Source organism: Acomys minous (genome assembly GCF_964271855.1).
Source record: "Acomys minous genome assembly, chromosome: 1".
Lineage (NCBI taxonomy): Eukaryota > Metazoa > Chordata > Mammalia > Rodentia > Muridae > Acomys > Acomys minous.
The window spans coordinates 73,122,153-73,145,978 of record NC_140483.1 but is presented as its reverse complement, the minus strand read 5'-3'; the positions used below and the strand labels follow the sequence as shown (position 1 = coordinate 73,145,978).

Sequence of the window (23,826 nt, the reverse complement as noted above, 5' to 3'; positions counted from 1 at the left end):
CAAATATTAATTTCTAAAGAATGAGCAGTAATCTCGTAAATTACCATAAAGATGAGGGTCAACCAACCTCAACAAAAGTCATATGCATTCTCTAATCATGTGCATTCAATGAGAACTGCTTTCCTTAATTTATTTTCTTTTCTCCTGTACATTAACAGCATCTATAATGGCATTTATTATACAATCTTCTGTATGTGTATGTGTGTTTGTATATATATATATATATATGCGGGGGTATGCATGTGGAGGTCAAAGTCAATGGTGGGAATTGCCCTCAGTAGCTGTCTACATTAGTTTTGAGGACAGAGTGGTACCCTGCATCCGGAGGTCACTGGTTGGACAAGACTTGCTGACTGGTAAGCACTAGAGACCTTCCTGTCCCTGCCTTCTCAGTGCTTGGATTATAGGCCCAGGCCTCAGTGCCTAGTTTTTGTAATTTAGTTGCTGGGAATTCAAATTCAGGTCCTCATTTTTGTGCAGTAAGCATTTTGGTGACTGAACTATCTAGACCTCCCCCTCAAGGCCTTTTTAAAATGATGATTACAAGTGACTCTCAACAAATAGTTCTGTCAAAGAGTAGGTAGCTGCATGGTATTTTCTTTGTACCAATCACTAATGCTATTCAGAAGAATCAGTAAGTTTTTCAATGCAAGTCCTTCTGTTCAACAAACTGATGACATTTTTGTTCACTCTAGGCAGCTAATGGGAGTTACATATATTTCTCACCAATAAATCCTTTAATTTATCATAATCCTTAGCTGATGCTTATAAAAATGGCATAACTTCAATTTTTTAAAGCCAGCATCCATTAAATACCTTCCATATGTTTAGAATGGGTGCATGTGTTTGTCTAAGATACAGCTGGAAAGGCTGAAATACAATAAATGAATTTGAAAATGTATATGCCAATAAGGGACATGGTGAACAACAGAACATTCCTTACTTCAAATCCCAAGTAATTGTTATTTCTCCCTATCTAAAGAAATTGGTCCTGAGCTCACATAACAGTGGCAATTTTACGGTTGGAGATTCCGTATTTTTGAGATCTTTGTTGAGCCAGTGTTCTTGTTTTGTCGGAGATCTTGAGTCTGTTACTTCCTGGGGTCTTCCTTCCTTTCACAGGGGAAACTGATATTTTGGCTATGTTCTTGGTGTTCCATGAGGCATGGTAACATTGTATTTCCTTATATACATCTCTTCTGGAGATTTCTTCATTTTCTGAGAGGACTTTAGGGAATTTCTATCAGGAGACCATGTAGCTCAGTGAGTAGAGTGCTAGCTTAGCATGCATTAAAAAATTCAGAACTTAATCCCAGCACTGTACAAGGTTGACATTATTATACATGCCTAAAATGCCAACATTTGGACAGCACAGCCAGAGGATCAGAATTTCAAGGTCACCCTAGACTGTATAGCAAGTTTGAGGACAACTTGGCAGTATAGAACTAGTTTAACTTTATTTGATTTAAAACTTATCTAAGCAGGGAAAGAAACTACAAGATAAGCTCATGTCATTGGAAACCAGTCAAAAATGAATATTCTGACTTTTTGAATAGCTACTCAAGCTACTCAAAAATGAATGCACAGTACCTGCTATTAACTATCTCATGTGGAAATGAAAAAAATTCATTTATGATTCTTTGGGTTCTATGCTTCCAAGCAAGATGCTCAATATAACAGCCTAGCTACAGTCAAGTCCCAGCTGTTATATTAAAGCTTTACTGGGATGCTTTTTCTGGGAACCAACCTTAACAAAATGCTAGAGGCTAACAATCTGCTGTTAAATTCCTGAACTACCAGGTGTTTTGTTCTGCTTGCAGACCCACTTGCATCTGCTAGCAGATTACTTAGTAACTTGTATTCATCCCCCAGAAGTGGAAGTAGTTTTTCCATCTTGAACCAGTTTCATTAGAGGGAATAGTCAACAATCCAGGAGTCATGGAGCTTCCATTCCTTCTCATAACACCAAGTAGTTCCTTAGTCTCTGGAACCTACAAAATGTCGCTGTCCTCTGAAAATATACCCAGTAATATGAAAATCATTAGTGTGTCTGTGCTTTTGTGCTGGTACTTACAGTTGCTGTGCTTGTTTGTACACACATGCAAAGGAGAGATAGAATGTCAGGTGCCATTTCTTAGACATTGTCTACTTTGTTTATTGGGGCAGAGCTCTCACTGGCCTAGGACTTACAAAGGAGGCAATCATTGAGGCCTAGGGGGACATTGGTCTTTCTCCCCAGTGATTTCCAGTAAGCAACACACACACACATACACACACACATACACACACACGCACGCACGCACGCATGCACGCACGCACGCACGCACGCATGCCCGCGCATGCTCACATATATGCACATGAAAAAGAGAGGCGGGAAGCGGGAGAGAACATTTTAATGTGCTTTCTGAGAATAGAGCAAAGATCCTTATGCTTTAAAAACAGCACTACACTGACTTCACTCACTCCAGTTAACAAGTGTGCTCTTACCATTTTACATTTGAGGGAAGAAAAGTGACTCGGGGGATTCAAAGAAAGTTATTACATAAATACATAACCATTGTGGATTTGAGCACTTTCCTTCTATAAGGGACACTGGGAATCTATGTAAAACAGCCCAGTGGGTCTGAAATTGTTTTATAAACCTTTGTGAGAGGTAAGCTCTGTCTCTCAGAGGTATGAAGTTCTGCTCAGGATGAAGCGGGATTCAAACTCAGATTTGCCTAAATCCAGAGCTCATGTCCTAAGTCTGAGCACAAAGGGAGAGCTCAGTTAAGCACTTTAAATCAAAATGATTCAAATGAAACAGTGCAATCTCATCATTTTATCTAAATCCGTGAGGCTGACACAGGTTAGAGACACACTTAATCTCCAAGAACTGAAATTATTGCATTGTATTCTGAAATAAGGCAATTGGGTATCTGGGTTGATGAGCAGGCACTGGTTGGGCTATGCATGTGCCTGTGTAGTGGGAGAGCTAGAGTGTGAAGTTTGGACATCTTTTCTTTAAGTCTCAGCCCTGCTAGTCATCTGGATCCAGGGTTTTAACTGACACTAGGAATGTATTGCCTTTTTTCTCTGTCTTTTTTGAAATATACTAGGGTTTAGACCCACAATCTCATACATCTTTAACAAGTTATCTACACATACACTGAGCCACAGCTCCACTCATTATTGGAGAATCTCTACATGGGCATTGTCTCTCTCTCCTGTGTTCTGAGCTGAGTTTACAAAAGTACTGGCACAAATGTCTCTCTGAAAAGATACATATTGTTAACATATATTCTTCTAAAGAGTTTGAAGGGAAGAAATAAGAAGGAGAAGCAGCCAATCAAAAATAAATAGAGAAAACCTACTTGCATGCTAATGTGATAGTTCAGTTGGTAATGTTCTTTCCTTGCAGGCATAAAGACCTGAGTTCAATCCCGAGTCCGTTTTAAAACATCAGGATATAGTCTTACATGCATATAAAGGCAGATTTCTGGGGCTTACTTCCAAATTAGCCTAGCTTGATGAGTACTAGGACAATGAGAGACCCTGTCTCAAAACAAGTAAAATAGACAACACCTGAGAATCTATGGTGGGGCTGTCCTCTGACCTGCTCATTCCTATACTCCAGCACATGGTCATGCATCCACAGTTACAGACACAGAAACTAAGACAGTTGCAAGCCTATCAAACATTGTCCATGATTCATTGACAGGTCAGCAAGGATACATATTTATTAGCCTATATTTCATCTGGACAAGAATTAACTCAGGAACGCTTTATGTCCTTTTTCTGACTATTGTCTTTTTTAATATCAGTTGTCCTCTATAGGATCATATGGTTCAACTCTTGAAATTCAGTTGGCGATGCTGTTTGGGAAGACTGAGGTGAAATCTTGTGGGAGGACATGAGTTCCTGCAGTAAGCCTTGGAGTTTTACCGCCCACTTCTGCAGCCTCTGTTCCTTCCCTAAGGATATAATGTGCTCAGCTGCCATGCTGTTGTCATGCCTTCCCTACCATGAGGAACTATATCATCCTAGAACTCCAGAGATAAAATAAGCCCCTTATCCCTTAAGTTGCCTTTGTCAGTGTACTTAATCACAGCCTCCAAATTAACTGAGCCAAGGAAGAAAATGATGTCACTACAGTGGCACAGTTTTAGAGACAAGTTTCTGTACTGCTTCTTCATATCAGGCCTCACAGATGTTCCTGAAGTCCATGGGTCCTTGGGTGGAGGATGGATAATCATTGTGCAGTGTCTTTGATGTTTACTATTGAAATGATACTGGTTTTTGCTTACAACTGTACAATAATTTGATACATTTTACATAACATATCTCATTGAAAAATAAAAATTTAAATACAAATATAATGTACCAACGTTTTCTAGATATTTTAATAACTAGAAAAAAGTTAAAAAAGAAATAATTAAAATTTATAGCTCAGAATAAGTGCAGCCTGCTAACACTTAAGTTTATGTGTGTGTAAAAAGCACATACTTATTTAAATGTATTATGTACATGTAAATAAATTTAAGTATATAAACACAAATATATTTTATTTAAATGTATATATATATATATATATATATATATATATATATATATATATAAATACATATTCAGCTACTGTTGCCACTTGAAATGCAATTAGTTGTATACAACCATTAAATATGTGGTGTATGCTTTTTATTTCTAAGAAGTGGCAGTTGTAAGTGATTCTTCCAGATATCTGCCAGTCAATTTAAAATGATATTGAGATATCTTGTGAAATAGCTTTTTCAATGAGGAAGTGCAGATATGCAACATTTTAAGAAGCATACGTGTACAGAATATATAATTATGCCTGACAACAATTTATTGAACATTCAAAAAAAAACTAACACAGAGAATACTCAAGTGGTGTGAACATAGAAGATGCTATATTGGTCTAAATCTGAGTTACTAAGCTCCTTGCTTTGATTACTATACATTGTATAAATATATAAAGACCTCATCCTGTACCTATGAACATATACAATTTCTGTGTGTCAGTTAAGTGTTTATGTATGTATATATAGGATACATATTAATATAATATAGTTTAATAAAAAGAGAATCTAGAGATTAATAAATAAATATATATGTAAATGAATGCACATTTGAATAATAACATGGACATATTTATGTGCACATACATATTCACATACACATACACACACATATACACTATATGTGTTGAAAGAAGCTATCAACTCTTGTGTGAAAACTAGGGTCACATATTGAAAGTAGCATTTTATCAATCACATACGTACATTTAAATACAGCTATCTGGAAGACGCCAGGTTTCAGAAAAGTGGTCTATAAACATTCACATTGATTTTGCAAGTTTACAGAACTCAAAACTTTGAGTACTGTGATGCTGTTTAAAATCTTGGGTCTCCATGAGAGGTTGCCGTGAGACAGTCTCCATGAAGACAGGATTGGAGTGGGAGCAGCCAGAGTGAGACTAGTTGGCAGGATAATGGGGCACACGGCTGGGAAGCAAGCCAGGCCAGCCTAGTCAAGTTAGAATACATCAGTATCTCCCCAGCTATAGTGATTAAAAGTTATTAACAAATGTAAAAAAAATAATGTCATTTCAAGTTGGATTTTGCATTTTCTTACATGATAATTTGGCTGTTGCATTACACACAACTGACAGAGCCATTTATTGAGTTGTTTCTAATTGTTTAAGAGATTACTAAATGAGAAGTCCATCTCAGAAAGAGAACAATGACAAGCTGACATGTTATGTGAGATGAAGAAAGTACTTAAAAGTCTGAACTGTGACTAGAATACCCATCAGGGTAGACAATGAAGAACTCCAGGACACCAAGGGTTTTTGATCAAGCTACCTTTTTTCTGGACCTGTCTGGAAGAGAATCTGCAATCCTGTGAGTTTGGCAGAGTGGTTGATGTTCACTTAGGTGTCCCTAGAGATGCAGTCATTTGTGTGTGTGCATTCACAACAGCAACACACCCTTAGTACTTCCAGATGTGGCAAACACCATCTCAACCGAAATGGCACCCAGATACTGAACTCTAAGTAGAGTTCATTTGTTAAGCATAGATTTCCTGTTATTTCTTCCCTAAGGTGACTGGGTCTAATTCCCTTATACTATGTACACATCATCTTCTGTGCATATGCAAACCTTTATTTCTTGGCTTGGGAGTGTGTGCATACATGTATGTGTGGGTACACGCATCCATGTGAATGTGTGCAGAGTCCAGAGAATGATACTAGATATTCTGCTTTGTCACTCTGTGGCTTATTCTCTTGAGACTGGGTTTATGATTAAACCTGGAGGAAACTGGCAGCAGTAAAATCAGTGATCCTCCTATCTCTGCCTTGAATAGTGCTGTGGTTAAAACTGTATGTGGCCGCAGCTGGCAGTTTGCATGAGTGCTGGTATTTGAACTCAGATCTTGTGACTGGTACAGCAAGTGCTGTTCTTCTTCTCAATTCACCAAGCCACAGGATCACTATATGTGTGCCTTTATCAGTTCTCACAAACATACAGCACTCACAAAGATGCAATATCTTAAATAGCAGCACATCACAGAAACAACTATAGTGTAATGCTGAGTGAGGTCCTTTTCCAAGAGAGTATGCACTGATTGTCCCCATGTCCACCTGATATGGACCCACCACCAGCAAAGATGCTTAGAACATCATGACAGTGTGTATAACCTAGCCTGTTTAGGCCTTATCCCTTTTAGATACTCAGTTTCTCAGTCCCTTAATAGAAGTCTGGCCCTCTGTTAACAGCTTGTCATAAAGAAGAGAGATGACACAAAAATGTAGCCAAGTCATTATAAAGTCAAAGTTACTTCTAGTGAAGAATTATCATACCATTTGATCTACTGACAAGCCCAAGCCATTTATTTCTCAATTTTCATGTAGTTCTTCATGGTGTTCCTTCCCATGCATTTGCCTCCCATCTCACAGAATGCTGACACATCTTACCTGTAAAACCAGCATAATCTGTCTTATATATGCTTGATACCCTAAATTGTAATCAAACTAGACAAGAAGTGAAGGACCCAAAATTTTTGATAACTCCTTCTTTTTCACAATTTAGTTTTATTTTTAAGTGTGTGTGTGTGTGTGTGTGTGTGTGTGTGTGTGTGTGTGTGTGTGTGTGTGTGTTGTAAATCAGTGTAATGCCTTTATTGGCCGCAAGTATCACATCTACTGGAGCTGGAGTTATAGGTGGTTGTGACCCACTATACATGGATGATGGAACTGAACTCAACTCAGGGCTATGGAACAGCAGTACACAATCAATACTGATAAACTATTGCTTTCATTGCTGGATACTTCTCTATGATATCTTTGAAGGAAAATAAAACACTATTATCTTCATCTACAGGCTGATACTTTCACAGGTCACACAATGAAATAACGGTTTACAAGGCAAGTTGGGGATGCCTGACACATGTTGTGGCACCATTTGGCATTTCCTTGTGTTTCAGTGTTGAAAGCTTCTGTATACTGTCAGACAGAGGGGAGAATTTTCTCCATGTGAACCATTGGAACTGGGTATAGACATGAAACACAACAACTCTGAACACCACCATATTTCACTTGAAGGGATGGTCCACTTTTATGATTACTCTGCATCTGTCAACTTTTCATTATCCTGCTTGCAGTACACAGGCAACAACGGCAAAGCCCAGCTTAATAACATTAGTGCCTTGTGGTTTTCTTATTGCATTTCTTCGCTTAACACTGACTGCTATTGTGATAATGAGCTTAATAACCTTATTGAAGATGAATTTCCTTTGAGTTTCCTTTTTTTTTTCTGGAGCCTTTTCCAGGCCTAGAAACTTTCCATTTAACAACAGGCCAAGTAGACATCTAAGGCTTCATATTTTAGCTTAGAAATCTATTCTTTTTTTTTCTTCTTTTATTTCCTTTTTCTTTTTTAATGGGGTTTTTAAAAAATTATTTTCAATTTGTTCACATGTCAATTGTAGCCCCCTCCCCTATCATCTCCTGACTCCACCATCCCTCCCTCATACCTTCTACCTCCTTCCTCTAGTCCTCAGAAAGGGGAGCCCTCCTCCCCTAACATCTGACCTCAGCCTATCAAGTCTCATCTGGACTGCCTGCATCCTCTTCCTCTGTGGCTGGCAAGGCTGCCCTGCCAGTGGGGGGGATCAAAATGTGGGGACCATATTCCATGTCAGAAGTAGTCCGTATTCCCCATATTATGGGACTCATAAGGAGATTTTGCTGCTTATCCATTACATATGAGCAGAGTGTCTAGGCCCACACCATGAATGGTCCTTGGTTCATGCGTCAGTCTCTGCAGCATCCCTCCTCCTCTGCCCAGAGAACTAACAAGCAAAGGTAAGTCCTAAGCCACAACAGCTGATATCCATAAGAGGCCTGTGGGACACCTGAGCAAGTGGTTGTGGCCTTGGATCTCTCTCAGTTACCCACTGTTAACCAGCCTGGCCCATCTAGGACAGAGAGAGCAAACAGATTTATTTTCTTTAGGCATCAGCAACTCCTCCCAGGTTTTTGCTACAGCTCCTCTGTCACCTGCAAGGTCCCTGAGCTAATTGTCTTTAATGAGTTTGCCTGGCTAACTCTGCCCATAATCCAAGGAGAACTTACATTTCCCATTGAGCTTTCAGCCTACTCAGAAGTGCTGACTTCTTAGGATTGTTCTCTCTTTTGTATACGAAGCTTAAATTAAAGAGAATGAGAGCTGGTATCCTCTGGGTACCTTATCCAAGTGGATGCCACACGCAGGCTTTAATAATAATCATAGTTTTCACTGTTTTATCTCGGGTCAAAGCTAATCAGATGGTTGAATCCACTTATGGGTTACACAGAGCTTCACAAAGTGAGGTCCTAACCACCTGCCCCACAATCATCTGATATTTTTTAAGAAATGTAAATTCTTATGCTGAACTCTGACCTAGTGGATGAGATGTTCTACAAGCAGATCTTGGCACACTGTGCCTTAACAAGCCCTGTGGGACATTGTGAGGCATGATCATTTTTTAAAACTCCCTTTTACAGGTCATATAATGTCAGAATTCCCATTATGTTTACTTTTCAAAGGAGAAGACTAAGCTTCCTAGTGATTTAGTTATCTTTCAGTCATAGATTATTTTAAACTTCAAAGCAGTTACAAAATATAGAAGAAAACAACAGCTTAAAGATGAAACACAAATTGCATGTATAATATTAAAAAGTTCAAAAGTGGGGGTGGAGATGGCGCGGTTGGTAAAGTGCTTGGTGTGCAAAATGAGGAGCTGCATCTGAGCCCCAGGACCCAAGTGAGCAGTTGAGTGCGGGAGTGTGCATTTCTAATCTAAGCACTGCATAGGCAGAGACAAGTGGTTTCCTGGGGTCTCATGGCCAGCCAGCGTGTGCGCACGCACACACACACACACACACACACACACACACACACACACACACACACACATGCACACACTCAATATAGAGAAGGCAGTTACAAATAACTTTCCCTCTCAGATGCTACACTTAATACAATTCAATAAATGTAAAGAAGCAAAAAACTGTGTTGAAATTGAGATATTAACTCTGATTTATTCTATTCTAAGGAGAAGCTCTTCATATATATATATATATATAGTCATTTGTTGTTCCCTAGAAAGTATTCATATGAATATTAATTCTGAAGACTGCATGTTGACTCCTGTCCACGTAATGTGTTTAAATGCCATTGTGTAAATTTAGGAAAGCATTAGCTTCCTGAAGAGGCTAGACCTCACGCAGAGATGCTCCCTGAAACATCAGTCAATTCTCACGTTACAAAAGAAAAACATATGGGCTTCGGTCAGGAAGACTTAGGACTAAGTATGGAGGCAGAGGGCTAGAGAAAAGTCTGCTGGGGCTGGAGTGAGCACCACATGTTGATTTGGCCATTGGTTCCTTCCTCTCTTTTCAACAGTGTTCCTTCAGCCTTAAGAGTGTCTTAGGACAGCAAAGACAACCACTGGGGCACCGCAAGAACTTTGAGCTTCAGAAGTCTATATTTGGTGAGCTAAAGCTGGATCAAGGTGAATTTAAGAGTTCGATTTTGGTACTTCCTACTACCACAAGCAAAGCAAGCTGTAAAACAAAGTATCTAAGCAGGAAGCTCAGGGCATCAGGAAGCAGGTACAAGTATACCTTCCATGGCTAGTAGTGAAAGTGGCCTAAGTTAAGGGCACATTGTCTTTCTATCCAGTGCACAGCTGGGATCAAGACTGTTGCATGGTGGCAATTGAGTTTCATATTGGTAATTCCTGCTAAATTAACAGCCTTGGTGTGCAAAGTTCTTCAATGTTTTTTTAAACAGCTCATATTAGTTCTTTGGGAGTTTTATTTAAAATATATTCAGTATATGCATATATATATATATATATTCATATATATATATATTCATATATATTCATATATGTTTATTCATTCTTTGAGAATTTCATGCAAAGTGCCTTGATTACATTCACCTATCACTTCTTCCCTTAATTGTTCCCAAATGCACTCCTTATCACTAACCCCAGCCCCTATTTCTTTAGTTTTCTTGCTCTTTTTGGAGAAGCCTATCTCACAGCAGATGTCCTGCACTACTGGCTCATACAATATTTCTACTCATCTGCAATATTCCTTAAATCTAAAGTGTTGTAGAGTTATGTTATAAATGTGTTAATTGGGGACAGATATCCTATGGTCTGTTTATCCTGCATTTTGTCCAGTCAAGGCTTCTGTAATGGTCTCTGTCTGCTAAATCATAAAAATAAAATAATAATAATAATAATAACAAGAGGAGGAGGAAAAGAAGGATGAGAATGAGGAAGCAGAAGAGGAGGAGCAGGAAGAGGAAGAAGAAGAAGAGGAGGAAGAAGAAGAAGCTGTTTCTTTATTAAAGGGTGAGAGCTGCACATATCTGTTGGTATAAAGATAAGTATTCATAACACAACCAGAGATTACACAAGCTTAGGAAAATGGCTATAAGAAGATCTATTGGCTCCATGGCCTCTACAGCATGGGTATTTGGCAAGGCTTGCTGTAGCAGACATGAATTCCCTCCTATTGATCAGGCCTTAAGTCCAAGTCCACATAGATGTTAATTACTCCAAGGACATAAATTTTGCTCTTGCTCCTTAAGAAATATCTTGCCATACTGGTCATTGTTGTGGTGTGTAGACATTGTAGCCAAATAGGATATTGATTACTTTTCTCTGTGGCAGCTTTCATGGTTCTTTTCAATACTGTTAGGGCTAGTCCTCAAGGTGGTTTTCAGCTCAGATCTACATTGATTTTTCCAAGTCCTATATCCAAAGTGTGTGGTGTCTTCAGCAGTAGGGTTAAAACTTTTATTGGTACCAAGGACAAATGCAATATTTTGTATTGTTTTGGGTCTGTTGAATTCATATGACCAATGATTCAAAAGTGTTCCCAAGCCTCAACTGGTGTTTTTGTTAGGCAGGTTATGGACTTTGCTTGTGGGCATGCATTGCAATTCCAAGTAGCAGAACTTTAATTAATATATACATATACATATGAACATATACTATATGTAATGTTAAATAGATATAAAATAATATACTTCCTTAAGGCCTTGGGCAACACTCTTAGTATTACTAATGCTTCCTCTTGTACCTTTAAATAAGGTTTAACTCAAAAATTAACACCCATAGTATGTGTTCTAAGTGTTTATGTGTAAGAAAACAAATAAAAGATACATCTTTAAAATCCTGGCAGTCATTGAACTTGGTGGCATGTTCCTTTAGTCATAGCACTCTGGAGTTTGAGGCAGACAATAGTAGTGAGCTCATGATCAGAGTGGCCTACATACTGTGTTCCATGCCACAAAAATCCCAACAAATATCTTTAATGGTATCTCATTACTTTATTTTAAAGGTTCTAAAGCAAAGACTGTGGAGATGGAGAGGTGAGTAAAAGTACTTGCTATACAAGCATGAAGGTCTATGTCTACACATGAATCTTTTGAATGCTCATAAAACAAACAAAACAATCAAACAGCTGAGTTTGACACTGTGTCTACTCTTATCTCCAGGCCTGTCAGGGACTGAGGTCAGAGGATCACTGGGGCTTGCTGGTTGCAAGCTTAGCTCCAGTTTCACTGAGTGGACCTGTCCAAGGGACTAAGTGAGAAAATGACATGACAGAACACACCACATCTGACTTTATCTTCTGAATGCACTGATGTATAGCACATATACACACATCTAAATAAGAATGCGTGCTGTGTTACAGAAGAGTGATGGTTTAGTGGCTCCCTTAGTGGGTTTAGACATGCAGGAAAGAAAGAGACCATATCTTTAAGTCTCTGTTCGTGCATCTAGCCTGGTGCTAGGCACATAATGAAAGCTTAAGAGATATATGTTGGTAGTAATGAGTGTCTTTCTTTAAATTGTTTTCTGAAATTGGTAGGCTTAAAATAGTATATCAAACGCTGATCAATACTCAAGGCATGCTAGTGGAAATTGACAGAATAAATGTGTGTAAATTAAGAAGATAGGAGAGCATCTCCCAGAAAATTTGGGGGCTGCTCAAGGATGAAATTGGAGAACTGATGACTGAAATGTGTAAACCATTATTTCAATTGACCTCAGAATAAGGAAAGTGCTGGGTAACCATAGGAAGCCTTCTATGTATGAACAGACTCCAGAAAACTGTAGAAATAACAAAGCATAATGCTGCACAGGATGAAGGACCTAATGCTAAGTACTTGATGGCTCATGTGTCTAATAAAAGGCAGTATGGTCTTTGTAAAAGCAAAATGCAAAATGAATCTGAAGAAAAGAAAGGATAGTCAGGGGAAAGTGAAAGGCTAGTGAATCCGTTGCTTTTCTGACTGCTGTAAGAAATTAGTTAATGGGAAGTAACTTCAAGGAAAAGCATTTACTCTGGTTTTCCTTTCGAGAGACTATAAGTGCTCATGGGTACATGGATGCAGGAATGGGAGGCAGATCAGTACCTGTAGTCAGGAAGCAGAGTGGGAACACAAATTAAGCATCTCTTTGTCCACCACATCTTCCCACAAAACCAAAATACACTCCATACCAGAGTTTTCCATGAAGGCTTGAGCTTTGATTTTGCTTAACATTGTGTTCCGAGGCTGAGCCTGGTGGAGGCTGCTTCAGGTCCTCATTGTCAGTGCCTTTAAGCTAAGTTATTACCTACTAAATTGTGTTTAGACATTGTGTACAGGCAAAGCTGAGTTTGTAACCTGGCTTAGTTGCTTTATTATGTGACAGGGTCTGCTTTCTTGGGCATTTGAAATCTCAATGTCTTCTGTATAATAGAAGCAAGTAATTTGGCTTCAGTATAATGTAAAATGGTATGCTCATAATCTTATTGCAGTGCCCTGATCCATATAGTTCTGGTTAAAGAGTATCTGATACACAGAAGTGCAAGTCCTGAGGACAGATACCCCAAGGAAGTCACTTTGAACTTTGGAAGGTTTTCTTCTGACATACAATCATCAGCTACATAGGCACTTAATTGTAAGCTTCTTTGTTACTTCATGGACATGACTCTTCAAGATTCTTGTTTTTCCCCAGTGTTTTTGTCCTTCACATCCTTCAGAAAAGAGTCTTTATGTTATCACAAGTGACCTGCACCTAATGCAATGTGGTCTTTCATGGACAGAATAGAATTCAAGGAGATAAAAGTGGGACAACTCACCTAAATAGGATGGTCTAATGAGTTCATAACCATTATTATGAAACCAAAAAAGCTTCCAGCAGGGAAGGCTTGTCTGAAATCTCCACCTGAAAGGGGCTTCTTGGAATATGTTTGCAAAAGACAAATGAAGCAAATTATGACAAAAAGGTAAATGCCATTACTGCGAATGTGAGGCCCAGACTGAAGAGGGAAAGCAAGTGACTGGGAGGCAGAGAAAATTTTAAACACCAGTACTGACACCAGTTTATTATGCTTGTTGTTTTATGTTTTCTTTGTGGGCCCAGTGTGAAGAATGGGCGAGAGTGCGGGTATCACTGAAGATGTTAAGTGACTTTGAAGTCTCCAAGTAGGAGAGACACAGATGGGATCACAGAAGAAGTTTTTGTAACTTTTGAGGCACATGAAAAGCAGTCAGGAGTGTCAAGTGCTTCATTTATTCTCCTTCACTAGATGCCCAAATCCTGAGCTGAGGAGATGGCTCAGTGGGTAAAGGCACTTTCTACTAGTGCCATGACCTGGGGGGGGGGTCCATCCCTGGAACACAAAGAGTGGAAGAGGAGAAGAGACTTCTGAGCTGTCCTCTAACCTCCATATGCACCCCACCAACACACACAAAGGAAGTCACACTGTCTCAGGCCGCTGCTATGAGGTAGAACTGCAATCTTTACATCTATCTGGTTATGTGTATACCACAAATTAGAGAGAGTTCAGATCCATTAGGATTCTAAACTTTGTTGCCTGTGACATCTTCATGGTTGATCCTTTAGTGACCAGGAGCTCAGCTTGTTAATAAATCATGAGGCATTGTTCAGTGGCCTCATTCATGAATGTCCCATCCAGTGCCAGCTGAGGAGCTCTCCAAATTGAATTTTTTGGCACATGAAAATTTTGCCTATTGCAAATATGTCTTTTAAAGGTTCTTGTCCTGAAGTGAACTTGAAATAAGAACAATATTTTGAGTACTGGTAAGTTGATGTCCCACACTAAATGGGTGCTCTTTGTATTGTTTAGTGTACCTACTTTAAAAACCACGACAAAATCTGACACAGCAGTGCACACCTGTAAGCCTAGTACTCAGGGAGGCAGAGGCAGGTGGATCTCTATAAGTTTAGGGCCAACCTGGTCTACAAAGCAAGTCCAGGACAGTGAAGGATACACAGAAAAACCCTGCCTCAAAAAAAAAAAAAGGCAAAACAAAAACAAGCAAACAAACAAACAAATAAAACATTGAAAACTAAAGCACATCAAATTTCCAGCCTGTGAAAATGACAAGCAAGCCTCAGGATATAACTATTGGGAAAGATCTTGCCTGGCATGCCTCAGGCCATGAGTTTCATCCTCATCAACGCAAAATCCAGGTGCTAAAGAGATGGCTCAGCATGGACACTGCTTACATCTCCATAATGGAGAAGAATTTATTAATATCCAGTGAGTGTAGCATTCTGCCTGAAATCCTATTGATGAAGAAACAGACAGGAGCTCCTTAGAGTAATTTGGCTAGGTAGTCTAGTTTAAAGGTGATCTCTGAGTTCAGTGAGAAACCCTGCCTCAAAGTACCAGGGAGAGAACCATCAATGAAGCTATTCTCAATGCCATCCATGGGACTCTCTACATAATAATAAACATGTACACATATGGGAAGGTAAAGGGGAATTTGAACATATGTGTTAGTCCACATTCATATCAGCAGGGATGCACACATGCCACACACACACAAAAGATGTCCTTAAAATACCAGAGAAATGCATTTCTCTACTGATCCCAGGGAGCATCCTTAATGAATCTGATGCATGATATTGATAGGATTAAATATTGGGGCTATGTGGAATGTTAAAATGAGCCATTTAAGTACTTGTATAAAAATCTTTTTCTCTATTTTATTTTCTGATTCTGTTACCTTATTCTCAAAGTAAAATTAACAATAAAAATTCAGAAGGAAAAATTAAGGTAACCTAGTGTATGTTTAGAGGTGTATGTTGCATGGATGTTTATGTTTGTGTGTTGAGTCCAGAGGTCAACATTAGATACATTCATTAATCTCTCTCCACCTTAATTTTTGGCCATGTTTTCTAACTATACCTTCAACTTACTGATTTGGCTGTACTTGGCTGGCCAACAAGCCTGAGAGATCACCTATCTCTGACTCCTCAGATCTAGGAGTACAAGTATGTGGTATGTGTCACTATATCCATATTTTTCTTTTTTTTTTAATATGTACATACTGAAGAATAGAACTTAGATCTTCACACCTGTATGGAAAACACTCCACTCACTATGCTAGCTTTCATAATCAGAGCATGTTTTGATGTAAGTTTCAGTATTAGCTAAAAATGAGTCATTATATATTTTTGTGAAGTGTTTGTAAAACACCAGTTTGACAGACTCTCCTAGACCACTTCAGAGTTTAGACATTGTTCCCCACACACAGGTACAATTAGGTATAGTTGGTGATTTTTTACTTTTATATTTAGCAGTGTGTAATATAAACAATGGGGTTTAATATTACTCTTCCAGAGTAGGTCTGACAGGCTTCAGGTTTCAAATGAGAAAAGAAAAAAAAATTTGTGAAAATTTAAAAAACTTAACAAAGGAGAAGCAGACCATAATTTCACAATCAAGTATACTTATAAATAATACTTAATTGTAATGGTATTAGTGGTGCTGGTCAGTGTCAGTGGATGTTGAGGGCTAATGGACTAAGGTGAAAAGAGTCTTCCCTTTTTACCCTGAAGCTCTAAAAACCTTGGAGACTCAACAGTTCTTCTAAACACCCACAATTTAGACCAGTGTGGAGGCTTTATTCTCCATAGATGTAGAAGAATATGCTGCCTAATATTGAAAACACAAGTGAAACAACACCTCCAGTTTGGCGTAGAGCCCTTCGCCTGCTGTTCCCACATACAGAACTACACCTCTTTGAAATGCATCCTGAGGCCCAGCAAGGCTAAGAGAAGGGTACTTGGATTTGAAACTTAAAAAAAAAAAAATGAAGCTAGGATCTTTGTTTAATCATGGAAATAAAATAACTCAAAGGTGCAACTTCATCTGAAAACAACCAGTTCTGATTGAAAACTCCAGAGAAAATAAATAATCTCCCATCCATTTTCACCTCTAAAGTCAACATAAAAATTTTAAATTGTTCCCTAGGTAGAAGTACTGCTTATTTCTCACTCCAAACTGTACAGCAAACCAAGCACAAATCTGTAAAAATTGATGTGCACTTCAATATTGAGAAACAAAATAAAGCACCTTCAAAGAGTAGTTTCAAAATGAAAATATTGCAGATGATTTAACTGACCCCAAGTAAGGATAACAGCACTGATGTTCACTATTACATGTTTGCTGATTAAATGGAATGCTTAGCTCACTCTGAGTCTAAATTAGGGACCTACATGGTGGATAGGCAGCAAACATCAGTCCAGCTAGAATACATTGTTTTCAACAAGCTAGGCTAATATTAGAAGGTGTAGTAAGTGAATTCAAGGTTGCAGCCAAGGAGGTTCTGCAAAGAGAAGACTGTGTTATCCATCACGATGTCTTTACATTTTACGATCCTTTCAAAGAAATTTGTGACTTTTTTCTCCTAAACTAAACCTAGCATTTGTTAACATGTTATTTTATCCAAGGCATTAAGTTTCTTATTTTTGATATGTACATTTATGTTCATGTATGCATGCATGCTCACACAGGTGCGCCTCTGTGTGTTGAGGCCTCAGGTTGACTTTTGGTATCTTGTTTCTACCACATTTTATCTATTTAGGCAGTGTCTATTTTCTTTATGTCTAGTCTGTTTGTTTTGTTTTGTTTTTTGTTTTTTGTTTGGTTCCAGGTACTCACAGTCCCAGTGAAAGCATAAACTGCCATTTTTTTCTAAATACGAATGTTTTTTAAAAACTTGTTTTATTTATATGTACATTTGATGTTTGGCATATATATATCTGAGTGAAAGAGTTGGAGCCACTGGAATTTGAATTATAGACCAGAGAGTTGAGAGCTAGCAGATGGGTTGTGGGAATTGAACCAGGTTCCTCTGGAGGAGCATCCAATGCTCTTAAGCTACTGAGCCATTTTAGAACCTTGAATGGTGGTTCTTCCACATACCAGAATACAGATTCCTCAAGCAGAATCCCACAATTTGCAACCTTGGACAAGAGACGTTGTTGAGTTATTTTGGTAACTTATGTAAAGTATCTGAACTATGCAAACAAGTAACTTGACAGATATATCCTCAGCTAATATGACAGTGAAAGTTACTTGTCAATTTGAAAAAAAAAATCTACAGTCACTGAGTGACTAGACTTTGAGCATGTCTATAGGGAACTATCTTGATTGTGCTAATTTAGATAGATATAGCTGCCCACTGTGGGTGGCGGCATTCCCTTGCTAGGACTGATGCTTGACTGAGTGGAAAAAGTGATCTGAGCAGTAGCATAGCATTCATTGTTCCTTCAGATTATGAATGCAATGGGACCTGCCAGCTCCCGCAACTGTGACTTCTCTGCTATGATGGATGGTAACCTTGAACTGTAAGCAAAATAAACCTTTTATTACTCATGTTGCTTTTATTAGTGGGATTTTACCACAGTACCATGAACTAAAGAAAGTAAGGCAGCCAATGACATAGACTTAATGACAATCAGATTTTTGTCAGCATGTCTCCCCATTTTTATAGATGACATAAGAGATTCTGTTCTAAAACCATCAAAATTTCAAGAAAGGGGAGAAGATAGTGAAATCTCTGTGGGTGATACTCCAATTTCCTTTGGATAGAGTTACAGTGGATTCATGGCCTAGATATGGGTCTCTTTATTTCTGAAAGCTCACAACATAGTGATTAAGTCCCCACAGTCTGGGTACAGTAAGATGGCAGAAAAACTCAAAGTTTAGCATTAGCACATTTCTCTCATCTTTATTCACTGGAAGAGGAAAGTATTTCCTACCCAGATGGTGTCTTCTTGCTTGTACTGTTGCCAGTTATGCCCTGTGTCGCTGAACATCAGGTGATAGCTTGTCACCCAGTCAGAGCTCCCATATCTTCCCTGCGTGGCCACTGCTGTAATCTCCACTCTGTTTCCCAGGTCCATCTGGAGCCACTGTTGGGCATTGGAATCTGCTGGGGACCAACCGCCAGTTCCTGGAAGAGGAGGAAAGAGGGACTTTGTAATAATGCCTTGGATAGTCACCATTTTCTATGTCAAAGATCAATGAAACAAAGTTCAGTCAAGACACAGTTCCCTGCCTTTCAAATTAAACTCTTAGTCCTTTCCGAACTAACTTTCAATCCTATAACTCAGGCATCCAGTTTTACAGAAATGCAGTGTTTGTGGTGCCTTCTTCCATCTCCCCTTTCTTCTTTCTCCTATTCTTTTCTCTTTCACTCCTTTATTTTCTCTGTCTAAATCTGTACTATGAACCGACCAAGGGGTCTGTGTCTCACTGTGAGTACAAAGCTAAAAGAAATTAAGCATTTCTCCTTCATTGGGCATCAGTTTGTTGTTGTTGTTGTTGTTGTTGTTGTTGTTGTTGTTGTTTTCATTTAACCATTATTCTCCACAACTAGAGTGCTTGGGGAAAGAGAAAGAAATTTCAAAGTGTGTGAGGACCATCCACAAGAGAAAGACAGAAGGTACAATACCTGCACAGGGGACAGGATATCTTAGTAGCTACTTAGAAAGTCTTTCAAAAACAGAGACAGTAAAGCTGAAACCTGAAGCCAGGATAACCATGCTTGGAAAGGTGAGAAGCAGTTACGCAATTACTCATGTATAGAGAACGGAGGAGTGAGTGGGATATAAATAACCACAGTATATGAGCAGGCCTGGCACATTTCATATGTAACCCACTGTACCAAGACATGCAAAGTCCTTGCAAAAGCTGTTTGGCTCCGGGACTATTCATGAAATTTTAACTATGTCCATTCTCATGGAACTGAAAGTTGCATGGTTTAAGGGTTTTGTTTCCTTCTCAAGTATGAAAAAATAAATCAGCATAAACTTTCACCAACTGTTAAACTTTTAAGTCCTCTACAACTTGAAAGTGAGGGGCTTTGCAGAGTGTCTTCTGAAGTGGACAGGTGTGTGGTGAAAATCAATCATCTTGTTCAAAACAGGAGAGGAAAGTGGAACTAAACATAAATGAGTAATAGATTCACAATTTCCTTAAACTCACACGCTTTTGTTCTCATGGTGCTCCAGTTTACCTCGCACCAAGTGAAAGAGCATTTACTGAACCTCTGCCGGGTGGCTCGGGGGCATTCTGCATCCTGGTCCCCACTGCAAAGTCCCTCACTCTATGAGAACAAACCCATTGATAATAGAGCTGGCGAAAGAAGGCAAAGTAGCCACTAGATTGCTTGGGTTAGGGTGGGTTCTGTCAGTCTGGTGTGTAATCCACACAAGGTTTTACCATTTTATTTATCCCACTACTCAGAGGACACAAAACAAAGGCCAGACCCCACCCACACAATCCCTGGCCTGCCTTTAGGCCTCCAGAGCTGGACACACAAGGGGGAAAGCAACAAACCAGACCTACTGTGGGCCATAGAGCATTACTGAACCTTCCTGAGGTCTCAGTGCTGGTGGCTATGGTATACATTCAAATTGGACACTTCCCCTAGACTACCAGCTCTGCCCACAGGCCAGTGCTGGTTTGATTTCAGAGGCAAAAATATGTCCAAGGGCATAAGACTCTCAATACTCTCAGGCTTCTTCCCTCTCCACTATCCCTGGGATAAAGCCCCAGAGCTACTCGCTTCCCAAAGAGTTGCTTAAATGCTTGTCTTACCAACAGCTCATGTCTTTAACACAAAATTGGTTGAGTTTTATATTTGTTTAAAATAAGATAATGATACAACACAAGGCTCATATATTATGTTGTAGAGGAGTTTATTAAATGAGCATTGGGAGGGGGAGAAGGAATGGGGGCAAGGGCTACCCCAGAGAGAGAGAGAGAGAGGAGAGAGAGAGAGAGAGAGAGAGAGAGAGAGAGAGAGAGAGAGAGAGAGAGAGAGCGCAAAGAGAGACAGAGGGGGGATAAGGAGAGAGAGAAGTAGAGAGATGGATAGAGAGCGTAGAGAGGTTAGAGAGAGAGGAAAAGTAAAGAAAGAGGGCCACATGGAGGTTTGTACTTTTATATGGCCCTGGGCAGAGTCATGTGCCCATTGCAAGTAAGTGATGACATCATGGGCAGGTGGACTGAAGCAGAATCCTAACAAAGAATTTTAAAGGCAACTAACAGAACTATACAAATGCCTCAGCCACGCTTCCCAATTTTCCTTTTTAGCATTAGATATCAAGATTGGTTTGTTTGTTTGTTTGTTTTTCCTCTCCATTTCCACTTCAGAGACTTTGAATGCTTGGAGTTTTCAGTAACTCCTACCATTAACAGGGCTGGGCCAACTTCAGACTACAGCTAAACAAGCTAGTCCTTTACAAGGAAGCTATGATGAATGCATTAAAAATTCACTTAGAATTCCATGTTTTTAATAGCTGAGTAGTATTCCATAGTGTAAATGTACCACAATTTATTTATCCATTCTTCTATTGAGGGACACTTAGGCTGTTTCCATGTTCTGGCTATTATGAATAAGGCTGCTATGAACATGGTTGAGCAAATTTTCTTGTTGTGTGCTAGAGCATCTTCTGGGTATATTCCAAGGAGTGGAATAGCTGGGTCTTGAGGAAGCCCTATTCCCATTTTTCTGAGATAGCACCAGATAGATTTCCAAAGTGGCTGTACTAGTTTGCATTCCCACCAGCAATGAAGGAGTGTTCTTCTCTCCCCATATCTTTGCCAGAATGTGGTATTGCTTGTGACTGCATAGATCAACTGATAATATTTTATGCTTTGAGTCTAAAAATTCCAGGTTCAATTCCCAGTTAGTTCCTTTTACCTTAAGAGTTTCTTACCACTCCCAGTGGCCTTAAATAGACAGCCTAAAGGCTTTTCACCATGTCCCATGGGTACTAAAACAGCTTGGCTACCAGTCTAAAAGCTAAGTAAAAGAGAGAGACCAGACCCTGGACAAAACAATGCTTCCAACTTAAAATCAGTACAGATTAACATCTTGGATCCAACAAGCTGCATTAACAACTCCGGAGGCCAGTCTATTTTTTTTTTTTAACAAGCCTTTAATGTTTATCTCCAATACATAAATAAAATGATGTTTTATTCCCAGCTACTTTAAACAGGTATAATTCCTAGGGGGCTGGAGAGATGGCCCAAAGGTTAAGAGTACTGCCTTCTTTTCCAGAGGTCCTGAGTTCATTTTCCAGCCTTTCTTCCTGCTTTCCTAACTCCAATACAGGTGACTGCCATCTAAAGGATGACAAGCCAAGATTGTTTTTGTTTTGTTTTGTTTTGTTTGTTCGGATTTTTTGTTTGTTTGTTTACACCTACTCCTTGCTTCATGCAGCACTTAAAAACACTCCTGTGATAACTCCAGTCAGAGGAAATGACACTAGTCCACATCCTCCCCCAAATTCCCCCTTTCCTTTAATCAAACAGCTGCTTTGTCAGATCATCTGCCTTCCCCTTTCTTCCAGATTTGCATAATACTCTGGCAATCAGATGTTTATTGGACCAACCTGTAGATTACTTCCTTCTCTTAAATAACCTCCTTCATAGGTACCCAACTGCCAGGAAGCTCACCCCTTGTGATTACTTCAGAAGTCTTTGGTTTTTTTGTTTTTTTGTTTTTTTTAAAGCATTCATCAGATAGAGACAAAATATCCCTCCCTGAGAAAACTAACTACACACCAGACAGACACCAAAAATCCCCCACTGGTTGAGCCCAATATCACAGCAGCCTCTGACCAGAGCCATTGGACTGGGAACCTGTAAAAACAGCTTAACCAGATGAGGACATTTACAGCCTTGGATTCCTCCAGCAACACATGACTCTCTTTTTGGGTCCTGCTCCTAAACAACAGAGCTAGACCTAGTGACAGCTGCACATGTGGAGACTTACATAGCACTAGAAAATGCTCTGTTTATGTAGATGTATAGAAATTATTGAGCTTTGGTCTATATATTGTACATTTGCATACATGAATATGCATCGTTCTACACAGATGTCTACACACACACACACACACACACACACACACACACACACACAAACACATACACTCAAGCATACCATGAAAACAGATGAAGAAAGGTAGAATGTAGCAATAAATTTGTACCCTTTTAAAGGTCAATCAATTAAATGAATCAGGCAAAGCTAAAACAATGAGGTGCTTAGTCTAAGATGATTTCTTCAAACATCTGAAGAAAGTGATATTTCCTTTTATTCAGAACAGGAGGAAGCCCCAGTTTCCTAATCCTTCTGAAAATGTTCTAGAGTGGAACACTTGCTTGAGCATCCATGGACAGATGAAGTTAAGCATATTCTGAACCATTTACTCTCATCTTAAGTACTTAGGATGACTTGCTGTGCCCTGAATGACAATTAACTATGCTTCTTTTCCTGATGTTAAAGATCTATCCGATATTGAAGTTAATATGAAGACTTCCAGGCTTTATGTGTTTATCATGGCAATATTTTTAATTAGCTAAATAGTAAACGTCTTTTGGAAAATGATGAGGCAACCTCAAGATATGTATAGTCTTTCTAAGACAAAATGTGTGATCATCCCCTCCTCTTTCTGAATAATGTAAAAAGTGAGTGACCATAGACACAAATATGTAGCGGTGGATGCATGAAATCAGAAGTGTGTACTGAGACAATGTTGTCAATAGCCATGGCTGATGTCTCCAGGATTCCTAATTATAAAGGACTGTCACCAATCCTGAAGTTCATACTTAAGTGCATTTTAAAGAAACTTCAATTTATTACATTCATTGGTTTTTTAAGTATATGTCTATCTGTCTGATTGTCTGCCTTTCTGTCCATTTTTGGATATTTGTGTGCCAAGGCATGCACATGCAGATTTGAAGACAGTTTGTAGAACTTGGTTTTCATTTTTTGTCATTTGGGTCACAGGGATTAACTCAGGACATTAGCCTTAGAAGTAGTGTCTTCACCTGCTGAGTCATTTTTTTAGTTAGAAATGAAATAAAGAATCCCACTTTATATATGAACAGCATCTATAACTCAGCCATAATATTTCCGACAAAACTATGAATGGTTTTAT

General features: G+C 39.0%; 1 protein-coding gene across 1 annotated transcript in view; it reads right to left on the bottom strand.

Annotated features, from left to right (window-relative positions):
• Positions 1-23,826, bottom strand: part of CNTNAP5 (contactin associated protein family member 5) — an 893,510-nt gene that overhangs the window by 661,736 nt on the left and 207,948 nt on the right. The window contains exon 3 of the mRNA XM_084797079.1: positions 18,631-18,824. Within this exon, the coding sequence (XP_084653205.1) occupies positions 18,631-18,824 (194 nt within the window). The remainder of the gene's footprint in view (positions 1-18,630; positions 18,825-23,826) is intronic.